The 14,831-nt window shown below is 40.5% G+C and overlaps 1 protein-coding gene across 1 annotated transcript; it reads left to right on the top strand.

The window, feature by feature from the left end:
* Positions 1–3,925: 3,925 nt before the first annotated feature.
* On the top strand, positions 3,926–10,198 carry dcps (decapping enzyme, scavenger). Its single transcript, XM_023968402.2, has 6 exons — positions 3,926–4,151; positions 4,589–4,739; positions 6,899–7,044; positions 7,776–7,889; positions 9,631–9,741; positions 9,898–10,198. Exons 1-6 carry the CDS (start codon positions 3,948–3,950, stop codon positions 10,162–10,164), a joined length of 993 nt encoding a protein of 330 aa, XP_023824170.1. The 5' UTR covers positions 3,926–3,947; the 3' UTR covers positions 10,165–10,198.
* Positions 10,199–14,831: the final 4,633 nt, after the last annotated feature.

The raw sequence follows: 14,831 nt of genomic DNA, 5'->3' as shown, positions 1-14,831 counted from the left end.
CAAAATGCCGTATCTGCAGTTTTGCCACAAGAGGTACTGCTTTTGAAGTCGAGTGATTGGCTCCCCAAAGAGCAGAAGAAGAAGGCACTAAGGCTCCAAGGACCAGGGGTCTAGTGATGTTTGATGACATTCTCCCTGCAGATGTACTGCTGGGGTATATTAACCCAGCTAACTAGGGTTAGGATTAGTGTTCCCACACTGCCATATCTCCATGTTACAGTGTTTGTTTATGGAAGACAGACGGAAGGCATAGGTGCCAACTTGTGCTAATTAGCGATCTAGAGTTCTCTGAACACATGGCTGTGTGTTAGCATAACTAGGAAGGAAGTGTAGTTTCTTCAGCTGGAGGCACACATAGTGTATTAATTTGTGCAAAACTGCTACAGTAAGTGCATATTTTTATTTAAAATGTTATTTCTTGCTGATATGAAAGATAAGGGGCATATCAGCATATGTTTCTAAAAAAAACGTTTGGCAAGCAAAAACCCTACAGAGAAGGGTTTTCGAGAGATAGGGTTATATTTGTAGTTATTATGGATCCCCATTAGTTGCTGCCAAGGCAGCAGCTACTCTTCCTGGGGTTTGGCAAAATTAAGGCAGTTATACAATTTTAAAAACATTACAATATGTTCATAACAGATTTCACAACACACTAAGTGTGTGCCCTCAGGCCCCTACTCCACTACCACATATCTACAACACAAAATCCATGTGTACGTGTGTGTGTATGCATGTGTCTGTGCCTATGTTTGTTGCTTCACAGTCCCCACTGTTCCAAAAGGTGTATTTTTCTATTATTATTATTTTTAAATCTGATTCTACTGCTTGCATCAGTTACCTGTTGTGGAATAGAGTTCCATGTAGTCATGGCTCATATATAAAATATGTGGTGAGAGCATATGTGCAAAAACCACTACAATGTTGCAAGTGTAGGAAGTTTGGACTCCTGGCAAGTGTCTACTTTGCTGTTATTCTGGCTGCATTGTTTGACGTGACTGTAGGTTAGCCGTAGTTGGCTAGCTTGCAAGCAAGGGATAAGAATGTTGCCAGCCAGTATAGCAATGGAACATTTAGAACAAACGACTGGGTGGCGTTCATAGATACAGAACAAAAAGACTGAACGACTGGGTCACGTCTCTGACAACCGAACCAATAGAACAAAAGACCAGCCGGCTTGGGTAGAAACCTTAGATTTGTGTCGGGACTATATTTTGTGGAAGGATGAAATAGTATGAATAAATTAATCAAAATAAGTGATAATGCCCGCAAAGCCGGTGTTTTGGAGGATATAGTGGCACGGTTTGCCGTCCCTCGACTTTGTCTCGAGCATAACAACACTCATGCCAATATATCCTACAAACACCGGCTTCGTGGGCATTATCACTTAAGTAGAGTCTAAGGATCAACAATGTTACAAAAGTAGAGGGAATCATGTTCCAGTAGTGTCCGGTTAGGATGAAGGAGATTGAAGTAGTGGCGTGTATTCATGGATGCCAAGGGAAGCCAGGCTTGCCAATTTTTTTTTTACCAATAAAATTATAAAATAATTTATCCTCTGTCTCTTTGTTTTCTTAATTTTCCTGAATCTCACCGGAGAAATCATACGAGTGAGGGAAACAGCGCCCCTCTTCTGTCTCAGTATGTGTAGTCCAGGTATCTGATACTGTCTGACCAAAAGAGTACAGTACATAACATGTTGCCGTCGTAGCATTTGATTGATTGATGCCAGCAAGCATTTGGCCTCCCTTGATAAAAAAACATATATATAATTAGCCAATAAGCATTCAGGTGAGCTCAACTTAGGGTTGTCCTGGGGCAGCAAATCACCCACCAAGGGAGGCCAGTTTGGATTTGGCTTCAAACCAATCAAATCACTTCCTAAGCAAAATGTCATTTTCATAAATCTTCTGTTTCTGGTCTACTTGTGTTAATGTCCTGCAGTAGCTAGCTTGCTAAATTGGCCCTTTCTACGCCATGGATGGAGATGGGGATTTGGACTTGTGGTTTTGACTTAATTCTCTGTACAGGCCAATGATTATGGCGGCGATTTTGATCTAACCATAAATTAATGTTGGGCCATGGACCTGAGACGATTTAAGTTCTATACAGTATGAGCCTAAAATGTAGGCTAGTAGGCTCATGGTAACTAGCTAGCTAGCTGGTTCTGTGGTTCTTTGTTGCCCATGTGATGAAGTTAGGCTAGCAAGCATTTTAGCAGTGATGGAAAATGTATTAAATTGTCATACTTGAGTAAAAGTAAAGATACCTTAATAGAAAATGACTCAAGTAAAAGTGAAAGTCACCCAGTAAAATACTACTAAAAGTATTTGGTTTTAAATATACTTAAGAATCAAAAGTAAATGGAATTGCTAAAATGTACTTAAGTATGAAAAGTAAAAGTATATATAATTTCAACTTCCTTATATTAAGCAAACCAGACGGCCAAATGTTATTTTTTTTAATTATTGACGGATAGCCAGGGGCACACTCCAACACTCAGACATAATTAACAAACAAAGCATTTGTGTTTAGTGAGTCCGCCAAATCAGAGGCAGTAGCGATTTTCTCTTGATACAGTAAGTGTGTGAATTGGACCATTTTTCTGTACTTTTGGGTATCAGGGAAAATGTATGGAGTAAAAGTTGCCAAAAATGTAAATAGTAAAGTACAGATACCCCCAACAACTACTTAAGTAAAAATACTTTAAAGTACTACTTAAGTACTTTACACCACTGCATTTTAGCTAGGTAGCCTATGACAACACAAACTAAAAGTGTACTGTATGACAGAGCCATAGACCGTTTCAATTGTTTGTTTTTTACACACAAAGGCACAGACAGAAATCATGGACAGCCACATGATATTTAGCAACATTGATTGCACTAAATAGTTTTTGGTATCTTTAAGTTTATTTTCAGTGTATTAAAGTAAGCATATATAGCCTTGTTGATTTGATGATGTTTAAATGTTTAAGTTGAAATGGTGCTGGAATAGCAGAGGCAGTGCTCCTGTTGTCTTTGTGCTGACTTGCATTAACTCCGATGTTCTAAATCAGTAGCTGTTTAGTAAACTGGCGAAAACATGAACTTATTTGACCATGCTGCAGGTGATATACCTGTTTGTTACATGCAATATTTGCTATGTGGACTACACCGGACAGATGTTGCTCTCTGGTTTTGTGATGAAACAAATGTATGTGTAGTTGAATTTATTCCCCTACTATGTGACTGTCGTCTTTTTTTTGTCACGACCTTATTGTATATCATGATGGCTTATGAACAAATGGGTTATAGAGCAAACAATGCAATTATCACAACAGGTTGCAATATGGCTTTTTTACTGGCTTGGCTTCCTCAGTGATTTTACCCACACACCGCTACTGGATCGAAGTAGCAAGTATCAGGGTTGTCCAGCATGTCTCCTATGCGGAGGCAGTGGACATAGTTAGACCAAATGAAGATGAGGAAGACATGGCAGTGTATGCCCCACAGTGTGCTGAGAATGTTGTTCAACAGTTGCGTTCCTGATATAGGCCTTAATGACCGTGAAGAAAGTGGATTTTGTTGCATTCATTGAGCAGGATGATAAATTGTACTGGCCAAACTAGCAGAAATTGGAAATCATTGTGAAAGGGTCTAAAAGGTTTTTGGATCTACATGACTTAAGCTGAAATATTGCAAGGAATATTGTCCAAATAAGGTCTCCCCTCTCAGGCCCCAGAGCCTGTGTAGGGATCTGAGTAGTAATGAATAAGAGGGAGATTATTATTTATATAATAATATATATTATTTTGGGCTGTTTGTTTTGAGGGAATATGAGTGTTTTTTCACCCTTCGTTTATTTCCTATGTTAAAGTTTCTCAGTTTTCACCCCACCCAGTAGGTCGAGGCAATAAGCATGTAGTCTGCCGTAAAACACCACCGAAGAAGAAGTACCTCAGAATAAAAATGGCGGAGACTGGTAAACGTGAAGTTGATTTTGCGGACAGAAATGAAACTGATGCTGCTAAGGCCAAACGACTAAAGAATGACCCGAATAGTGACCAAGATAATCACAATGAATCAGCATCTGCAAATCCTTTGTTCGGATTTAAAACAACAACGGTTCTGCGGGACTCTGCACGGGAGAAAAATATGTTCATACACGGAAAGGTGGCTAACGTTACTGCTATCTAGGTATCTAGCTAGTTAGTCAACATTGGCTAATAGCTAGCTAAACTAAAACCAAAAAGCTTATAGATGTTTATAAGTGGTAACGTTAAATAGCTATATTTTATAGGTTGGAAATCTGTGGTTGCAGCCACTTAAACTTCAAATGGTAGTAGCTTGGTAGAAGCTCGCATCGCATAATTCGTCTTGCTTGCCTGTTGTCAAAGTGACCAGTCGTCAGTGTACGAACCAATTTCGTGTCGTTTGTTGAATAAAAGTGTTTATTTGTATCATGTATGTCCTGTCCTACTATATGACAACAATACATGTAGTTAAATACTTAACCTTGTTAACGTTCGATTGTCTAGGTAGCTAGTTAACAAGGTGGACAGTCCATTGAATCTCAAACAACAATGTATTATTTCCCTATTCCCTATCAGTTGAACGACCAGGATGCGGTCATCATTTTGGAGAAGACCCCTATCAGGGAAGACACCCTGTTGGAGATTTTCAATGGCTCCAGAATGAAGTTGGACATGAGGAATGATATCTACAGCACGTATCAACTCCAACCCCCTGCTCATTTGAATGGTATGCCCCAGGATACATAGGCTAGATCTGCTCCAAAATGCCATGAACATTTATGATATGAAAATTCGTGATTCTCTTGAGAGGGAGCTTATTTGCATATAGGTCCTGCTGTATCTCTGATTGGCTATGGCTCACTGGTCTGTGTAGAATACGGGCCTGGACAAGACAAATGTATTATTTACTGCAGTGTCAATTAATTGTCCATATGCACGGCCGCTTTCCCACTCTATATTGCTATCAAATTTTCACAAATCCTTACTATAAGTAATTCCCAAACATATGAATGTGAAAATTACCATATCTAAGTGCTCGCTTGGCAGAAAATGTAAAAAAGGTGTCAATATTCCTAGGGATGTATATGAGCATTTGATATCTTATTAAAATCTGTTATGTTACATGCGCCGAATACAACAGGTGTAGACATACAGTGAAATGCTTACTTACAAGCCCTTAAATGTGCCTGGCTTTATAAATCATCCATGTATATCTACAGAAATAAGACAGATGTTGCCTGTTTGAGTGTTTGTTTAATAGCCTACCGTGAGCACCAATCCTCATGCAACGGCAAAATGTCAGATAAAGCAATTTCACAGATTTGGCTGTTCAAAAAAATATATCAAAAAATAATAATATTTGCTAAGCTGTAATAAAGGCTTTACAATTTTGTTAGAACAGACTAGTATTACTTATTTATTTAGTGGGGTTTATACTGTTGCAAACAGGCAGAGAAATAATATTGTAATCTAATAGCACCTGTTTGTCACACATAATATGCACGCAGCTCTCCTATACCGTCATTTTTCTTGATCTTCTTATTGTTATCATTACAATTATTATGATCATAATAATAAGTAATGTCGTTATCATTAGTAGGTTTTGTATAGTAGCCTTGTATAACACCATCGAGCTGTAGGCCTAAGAACGCGTCCTATTTAGTTTTAATACCGTAGCCTATATTTCAATATATAGGGTACTGTATCAACCAATCATTCATTCGTTCATACCATTACACAGCAAACGAGACATTCATGCTTTGAAATGCAATCAAGCGTTTTAGTTTTAAAATGTAATAACAAAGGGAGCTTTGAATGATTAGCCTAAACAATAAATAATCTGCAATTCACGAATGCATTCAACTGTAGCCTGCTGTAATATAGGCTTTAGATATAAAAACAATTCTCTTTAGAACAGACTCTCTGGTACACAAATGTATTTACCATTTACACTGTTCCAAACGGTCAGAAAAAATAATATTGTAATCTAACAGCAACTGTTTGGCACACAATACTCATGCAACGCTTGCTCCTATACCCTCCTTTTTCTAGATCTCCAGTAGTTTCCACAACTAAGTCAAATGTCTTCCACAGATCTGACTTCCCCTTTCCCTCCTGAGCAACCTGTAAACATTTGCCCATTTCAAGTTTCTTTTTCACGTCCTCCGCATCCATTTTGCTGCGACATTACTGTGTTCGGAGTTTGTTATAACCATTTTATTGATGTGATTGATTGGCTATAGGTCAGGCCCTATTGGTCACATGCATGTAATGCTCACATGTTTCGAGTAAAGACGGCAAGGGTTGAGGGAATAGGGAATGTTTTTTCCTAAACAAATTAGGGTTTTCTGGAGATTTTTTTTTGTTCAAAAACAAGTAAGAAACTAAATGGCTGAAATTGTTGTAGCTTCAACACAGACAGCGCAATAAACACTTGCTGTGCTGTTGTTCATTTTTCGCTGCAGTAAGGAGGAGAGCGAGAAAACGTGCGCCAGTCACACAGGCACTCGCTGTCATTTTTTTAAACTGCCTGTGACCATCAGGCTCTTTCTTGAGTCGTGTGTGTCCTAATTATTTAATCAAACAGTGTGCTTAAAGCATCAGACAAGCTCAGTGCATAAGGTAGTTGGTTTTATTCAAACACATAAGGTCTGTCTCAATATATGGAAAAACAAGTTTAAACATCTTGACCAATCGATTGAACAGAACGACTCTCGGCCGACCAAGATTTTCTTTAGTCGGGGACAGCTGTAGATTCAATACATTGGACCAAATCGAATAATTCTGCAATGCGAAGTGGCACCATTATTATTTCCTAATGGAATTCAAATCTCTGACTGAAATCTGATGTGATATTGATCCTTGTCTTGTTCCTTGGTTCCAAAGAGATGAAGACCACAGTGGTGTGTCCGGCCACAGAGAAGCATGTGAAGAAATACCTGCGCCAGGAGACCTACTTGGTGCAGGAGACTGGGGAGGACTACCGCTCTATCACCCTACCTTACATTCAGAGTCAGAGCTTCAGTGTACAGGTAGCATTTCATTGCTTTCAAGGTGAAAATATTAGTCCCACAGTATCCCACTACACAGTCTCCCACTCCACATCCGGAGGACTTGATTGTCGACTCAGTAAATGCACGGTTCTTACAGGGGATCATCCTCAATTTGGGATTACAATACCATCCATATAGAAGGGCCAGATTGGGCAATGCGTCACGGATGCTTGAGAGGTATTAGTAAGGGCTTTCCTCTCCTCCGATCTTAAAGGGTTAACGTGATGCCTCGGTCAGGGGCGGACTAGTGATTTGGAGGCCTCCGTTAGAGGCCAGTCTGAGGCCCCACCCATGTTTATTTAACACAATCATGGCTACTGAACAAAGATGTGTTTGGAGCCGGCTCTTTTAGGTGAACAAAGTGGAATGAAAAGGCTAACTGAAAAGACTTGAAATGCCTTTCACTAATAAAGGTCTTTGCATCACCACATAGAACACGAGTGGGCAATTTTCAACGAATGGCAGGTATTTGAAACAGTGTACAGTAACAGTACATCGGCAAATACGCCCTTCTGCTGCTTGACAGGCAGAGCCCACAAAGGATGGGGAAATTAACCTAAACTTCTCATACTTGTCAGCTATAGTTTACTTTTATATCACTCAAATATCCAATTAATGGTTGCCAATATTGAAAGATTGTGATTTGTAAACATGCACTTCTATGATTTATGTGGCAATGATTTTCTTGTCGCTGTGTTTTTCCCCTCCAGTGGGTGTACAACATCTTGGAGAAGAAAGCGGAGGCAGAGCGCATCGTTTATGAGGACCCAGACCAGGACGTCGGCTTTGTCCTGCTCCCAGACTTCAAGTGGGACCAAAAGCAGGTGAGATACAGTGGGGAGAACAAGTATTTGATACACTGCCGATTTTGCAGGTTTTCCTACTTACAAAGCATGTAGAGGTCTGTAATGTTTATCATAGGTACACTTCAACTGTGAGAGACGGAATCTAAAACAAAAATCCAGAAAATCACATTGTATGATTTTTAAGTAATTAATTTGCATTTTATTGCATGACATAAGTATTTGATCACCTACCAACCAGTAAGAATTCCAGCTCTCACAGACCTGTTAGCTTTTCTTTAAGAGCCCTCCTGTTCTCCACTCATTACCTGTATTAACTGCACCTGTTTGAACTCGTTACCTGTATAAAAGACACCTGTCCACACACTCAATCAAACAGACTCCAACCTCTCCACAATGGCTAAGACCAGAGAGCTGTGTAAGGACATCAGGGATAAAATTATAGACTGCACAAGGCTGGATGGGCTACAGGACAATAGGCAAGCAGCTTGGTGAGAAGGCAACAACTGTTGGCGCAATTATTAGAAAATGGAAGAAGTTAAGATGACGGTCAATCACCCTCGGTCTGGGACTCCATGCAAGATCTCACCTCGTGGGGCATCAATGATCATGAGGAAGGTGAGGGATCAGCCCAGAACTACACGGCAGGACCTGGTCAATGACCTGAAGAGAGCTGGGACCACAGTCTCAAAGAAAACCATTAGTAACACACTACGCCGCCATGGATTAAAATCCTGCAGCGCACGCAAGGTCCCTCTGCTCAAGCCAGCGCATGTCCAGGCCCGTCTGAAGTTTGCCAATGACCATCTGGATGATCCAGAGGAGGAATGGGAGAAGGTCATGTGGTCTGATGAGACAAAAATAGAGCTTTTTGGTCTAAACTCCACTCACCGTGTTTGGAGGAAGAAGAAGGATGAGTACAACCCCAAGAACACCATCCCAACCGTGAAGCATGGAGGTGGAAACATCATTCTTTGGGATACTTTTCTGCAAAGGGGACAGGACAACTGCACCGTATTGAGGGAGGATGGATGGGGCAATGTATCGCGAGATCTTGGCCAACAACCTCCTTCCTCAGTAAGAGCATTGAAGATGGGTCGTGGCTGGATCTTCCAGCATGACAACGACCCGAAACACACAGCAGGGCAACTAAGGAGTAAGAAGCATCTCAAGGTCCTGGAGTGGCCTAGCCAGTCTCCAGACCTGAACCCAATAGAAAACTTTGGAGGGGCTGAAAGTCCCGAAACCTGAAGGATCTGGAGAAGGTCTGTATTGAGGAGTGGGCAAAATCCCTGCTGCAGTGTGTGCAAACCTGGTCAAGAACTACAGGAAACGTATGATCTCTGTAATTGCAAACAAAGGTTTCTGTACCAAATATTAAGTTCTGCTTTTCTGATGTATCAAATACTTATGTCATGCAATAAAATGCAAACTAATTACAATGTGATTTTCTGGATTTTTGTTTTAGATTCCCGTCTCACAGTTGAAGTTACCCATGATTAAAAATTGCAGACCTCTACATTGCTTGTAAGTAGGAAAACCTGCAAAATCGGCAGTGTGTCAAATACTTGTTCTCCCACTGTACCTTGTATGATCCTGTCCAAGTAATCTTATTCATTGTGATCTAAAAGTCTAAACCTATCCTAAATCAGAACTTCAACTTTGAGACACTTTATACATAAGGGCCAAAGTGCACAATGGACGATGCATTCAAGCCTCCTATTGAGCACATGTTACTTTCAACCCCCCCCCCCCCCCCTAGTTGGATGACTTGCATTTGATTGCCATCGTTCATCAAAGGGACATCAAAAGTTTGCGAGACCTGACAGTGCTGCATCTGCCATTGCTGACTAACATCCGCAAGAAGGGAGAGGTGAGAAGGATCCGATAATACATACATATTTTCGTATTTAAATTTGCTTGTTGAGCGTATTGCGATTGTTTGGTTGTTTGATGTGTCTTGGGGCAACTACTCCTTACTCTGTCAAATAGTTGTGCTTGTTTTTCATGGTGCTTTCCCCTATCACAGGAGAGCATTCTGAAGCGGTACGGTGTGGCAGCCAGTAAGCTGAAGGTGTACCTCCACTACCAGCCGTCCTACTACCACCTCCACATCCACTTCAACGCCCTGAGCTACGAGGCCCCGGGCTGCGGGGTGGAGCATGCCCACCTGCTTTCGGACGTCATCCAGAACCTCCAGGCAGACTCCCAGTACTACCACAGTCGCTCCCTCTCCTTTCCCTTGCGGGCTGACCAAGGCCTGCTCAGCAAGTTCAAGGATGCCGGCAAGCTGTAGTGTCTAGACGCCCAAACACGACAACACTACTACGGTAGGACCTCAGAGGGATGAACACGTTGGGAATGGTGGTGGTTTGGAACTCTGGCCTTTTCGCAATTGAATTTGCTAAAATCCTGTGTCTTCTCTTCTCCGTCCTCTCTCGCCTCCTTTTTAAAAAGGTAATGGAGAGGCAGCGAGGAGAGGTATTGTGGACGAAAATATGCTTGTATGAAATTACTCCTCCACTCGCGTGTTGCATGAATGACGTTTACAGGGGTAAATCAAAAAATAAATGTGTTAAGTGATAAAAAAAATTAAGTTAGTTGTGCCAGACATTTTATAGATAAAACGATAAGTAGCATATTGATTTTCAACGTGTGCATGCTTTTCTCCTCAGAAAAAACTAACACTGATTCAAAGAGGGTTTGGCAGATTTCAAAACTCTTCCACGAAAGACTTGCATGTTTATCCTCGATGAAAGGTGGCTATCGAGAAGGGGAGGACACTCTTCTGTTCGCCTATTAACGAATTGACATCTCCTCAACCACTTATCGGGTTCCTGGTCATGGAGGAGAGAGGGTGGAGGACAGACTTTTTCCCAAATGAGAAAAGGCCACAATTGTCCGTCACTTTGACATTCACTTACAAACCAAAAATCAGTATTAGAAAATATTCATGCAGATTTTGTTTTCTAATAATTTAGCCAGATACTGTACATACAGTGCCTTCAGAAAGTATTCATACCCCTTGACTTATTCCACATTTTGTTACAGCCTGAAATCAAAATGGAGAAAAAAAGTCTCACCCATCTACACACAATAGCCCATAATGACAAAGTGAAAAGTAAAAAAAAAAAAAACATTTTTGCAAATGTATTTCAAATGAAATGCATCTCATTTATATACGTAATCACACCGCTGAGTCAATACATGTTAGAATGACCTTTGGCAGGGATTACAGCTGCGAGTCTTTCTGGGTACATTTCTAAGAACTATGCACACTTGGATCGTACAATATTTGCTCATTATTCTTTTCAGAATTCTTCAAGCTCTGTCAAGTTGGTTGTTGATCATTGCTTGACAACCATTTTCAAGTCTTGCCATAGATTTTCAAGCAGATTTAAGTGAAAACTAACTCAGCCACTCAAACATTCAGTGTTTTCTTGGTAAGCAACTGCAGTGTAGACTTGGCCTTGTGTTTTAGGTTATTGTCCTGCTGAAAGGGGAATTCACCTCCCAGTCTGGTGGAAAGCAGACAACCAGGTATTCCTCTAGGATTTTGCCTGTGCTTAGCTCCATGATGTTTTTATTTTTTATCCTGAAAAACTCCCCAGTCCTTATCGATTACAAGAATACCCATAACATGATGCAGCCACCAATATGCTTGAAAATATGGAGAGTGGTACTCAGTAATATGTTTGGGGCAAATCCAATACAACACTTTTATATTCTGGACAAAAAATGAATTGCATTTCCACATTTTTTGGCACTATTACTTTGGTGCCTTGTTGCAAACAGTATGTATGTTTTTGGAATATTTTTCATTCTGTACAGGCTTCCTTTTCACATTATCAATTAGGTTAGTATTGTGGAGGAAATACAATGTTGTTGATCCATCCTCCCTTTTCTCTTATCACACCCATTCAACTCTGTAACTGTTTTAAAGTCACTATTGGCCTCATGGTGAAATCCCTGAGCGGTTTCCTTCCTCTCCGGCAACTGAGTTAGAAAGGACACCTGTAACTTTAGTGACTGGGTGTGTTGATACACCATCCAAAGTGTAATTAATAACTTCACTATGCTCAAAGTGATATTTGATGTCTTTTTTTTTACCCATCTACCAATAGGTTCCCTTCTTTGTGAGGCATTGGAAAACCTCTCAGGTCTTTGTGGTTGAATCTGTGTTTGAAATTCACTGCTCGACTGAGGGATCTTCTGTGACTTAAGCAATTTGTTTTACTCCTGAACTTTAGGCTTCCCATAACAAAGGAGTTGAATACTTATTGACTCAAGACATTTGAGCCTTTCATTTTTAATTAATTTGTAAACATTTCAAAAAACAAAATTCCACTTTGACGTTATGGGTTATTGTGTATAGGCCAGTGACCCAAAAAATATATTTAATACGTTTTAAATTCAGGCTGTAACACAATGTTGAAAAAGTCAAGGGGTGTGAATACTTTCTGAAAGCACTGTATCTGTTTCTCTGTAGCCTATAGATTATTTTGTTTTTAATACAAGTCCTGAGGATTGAGGTTCAACTGTAGTTGTACTGTATTGCCTTGGTGGATTCAGAATTGCTAATTTTTTGTTAAACTTTTAAAATATATTTGTTGAACAGAAATAAAGAATTGTACAACCATTTTTGTTTGCCAGTTGTGACTTATCTGAAGATGCTTGATGTATTTGGACAAGTGTGTTAGGTGCAGTGGTAGAAAAATAACTGAATTGTCATACTTCAGTAAAGGTACCATAATAGAAAATGACTCAAGGGAGTCACCCAGTAAAATACTACATGAGTAAAAGTCTAAAAGTATCTGGTTTTAAATGTACTTAAGTACAGTATTGCAAAAAGTACTAAATTGTCGTAAATATAAATAGTAAAGTACAGTCGTGGCCAAAAGTTTTGAGAATGACACAAATATTCATATATACTCCAGAATGTTATGAAGAGTGATCAGATGAATTGCAATTAATTGCAAAGTTCCCCTTTGCCATGCAAATGAACTGAGTCCTCCAAAAACATTTCCACTGCATTTCAGCCCTGCCACAAAAGGACCAGCTGACATCATGTCAGTGATTCTCTCGTTAACACAGGTGTGAGTTTTGACGAGGACAAGGCTGGAGATCACTCTGTCATGCTGATTGAGTTCGAATAACAGACTGGAAGCTTCAAAAGGAGGGTGGTGCTTGGAATCATTGTTCTTCCTCTGTCAATCATGGTTACCTGTAAGGAAACACATGCCGTCATCATTGCTTTGCACAAAAAGGGCTTCACAGGCAAGCATATTGCTGCCAGTAAGATTGCACCTAAATCAACCATTTATCGGATCATCAAGAACTTCAAGGAGAGCGGTTCAATTGTTGTGAAGAAGGCTTCAGGGCGCCCAAGAAAGTTCAGCAAGCGCCAGGACCGTCTCCTAAAGTTGATTCAGCTGTGGGATCGGGGCACCACCAGTACAGAGCTTGCTCAGGAATGGCAGCAGGCAGGTGTGAGTGCATCTGCACGCACAGTGAGGCGAAGACTTTTGGAGAATGGCCTGGTGTCAAGAAGGGCAGCAAAGAAGCCACTTCTCTCCAGGAAAAACATCTGGGACAGACTGATATTCTGCAAAAGGTACAGTGATTGGACTGTTGAGGACTGGGGTAAAGTCATTTTCTCTGATGAATCCCCTTTCCAATTGTTTGGGGTATCCGGAAAAAAGCTTGTCCAGAGAAGACAAGGTGAACGCTACCATCAGTCCTGTGTCATGCCAACAGTAAAGCATCCTGAGACCATTCATGTGTGGGGTTGCTTCTCAGCCAAGGGAGTGGGCTCACTCACAATTTTGCCTAAGAACACAGCCATGAATAAAGAATGGTACCAACACAACCTCCGAGAGCAACTTCTCCCAACCATCCAGGAACAGTTTGGTGATAAACAATGCCTTTTCCAGCACGATGGAGCACCTTGCCATAAGGCAAAAGTGATAACTAAGTGGCTCGGGGAACAAAACATCGATATTTTGGGTCCATGGCCAGGAAACTCCCCAGACCTTAATCCCATTGAGAACTTGTGGTCAATCCTCAAGAGGCGGGTGGACAAACAAAAACACACAAGTTCTGACAAACTCCAAGCATTGATTATGCAAGAATGGGCTGCCATCAGTCAGGATGTGGCCCTGAAGTTCATTGACAGCATGCCAGGGCGGATTGCAGAGGTCTTGAAAAATAAGGGTCAACACTGCAAATATTGACTCTTTGCATCAACTTCATGTAATTGTCAATAAAAGCCTTTGACACTTATGAAATACTTGTAATTATACTTCAGTATTCCATAGTAACATCTGACAAAAATATCTGAAGACACTGAAGCAGCAGACGGTGAAAATTAAAATGTGTCATTCTCAGCTTTTGGCCATGACTGTACAGATATACCAAAAAACGACTTAATTAGTACTTCAAAGTATTTTTAATTAGTTAGTGTGCCACTGACTACACTAACAAACATTTTGGGAGGAACAACAATCCATTTTAGAGAAAACATTTTAATACCTGAATAGCATATTTAGGAAACATTTCTAAATAACGGGTATTTAGAAGAGATGGACCGACTCGACCTAGTTGGTAATAACCGAACGATTCTTCTGTATGACCATTTTCCAGTGCATGGCGCATGCGTTTAAGTGTAGCTTAGAAGACGTCAGGAATGTCAATCGTGCATGAAAGCAGTTGCTTGACAACAGCGTTTCGGGGTGTGTACTTTTGGCTACATCGTCTTCAAATATTGTGATCTTTCTGAATTGTCAGAATTGACCCTAAAGAATAGTGCGACGCATAGACGTATCCCCAGTCTTGTATGCATTTACCCACTGTATAGACTTACCTTCAGCTGACAGCTACAGGGAACAATATTTGTGGTTCTCCACGGTAAGTTCTATGCTTTTCTTCGGTTTTCTAAATCTATTTACGGTAAGACATGAGTTA

Source organism: Salvelinus sp. IW2-2015, linkage group LG23, assembly GCF_002910315.2.
Source record: "Salvelinus sp. IW2-2015 linkage group LG23, ASM291031v2, whole genome shotgun sequence".
In the NCBI taxonomy this organism is placed as follows: Eukaryota; Metazoa; Chordata; class Actinopteri; order Salmoniformes; family Salmonidae; genus Salvelinus; species Salvelinus sp. IW2-2015.
This window is presented reverse-complemented; position numbering and strand designations above follow the sequence as displayed.

Bases quoted from the DNA above. Each gene is read 5' to 3' on its own strand.
- dcps (XM_023968402.2), top strand. From the start codon at position 3,948: ATGGCGGAGACTGGTAAACGTGAAGTTGATTTTGCGGACAGAAATGAA. The intron at 4,740-6,898 runs GTATGCCCCAGG...TTGGTTCCAAAG, and splicing joins ACCCCCTGCTCATTTGAATG to AGATGAAGACCACAGTGGTG. The intron at 7,045-7,775 runs GTAGCATTTCAT...TTTCCCCTCCAG, and splicing joins GTCAGAGCTTCAGTGTACAG to TGGGTGTACAACATCTTGGA.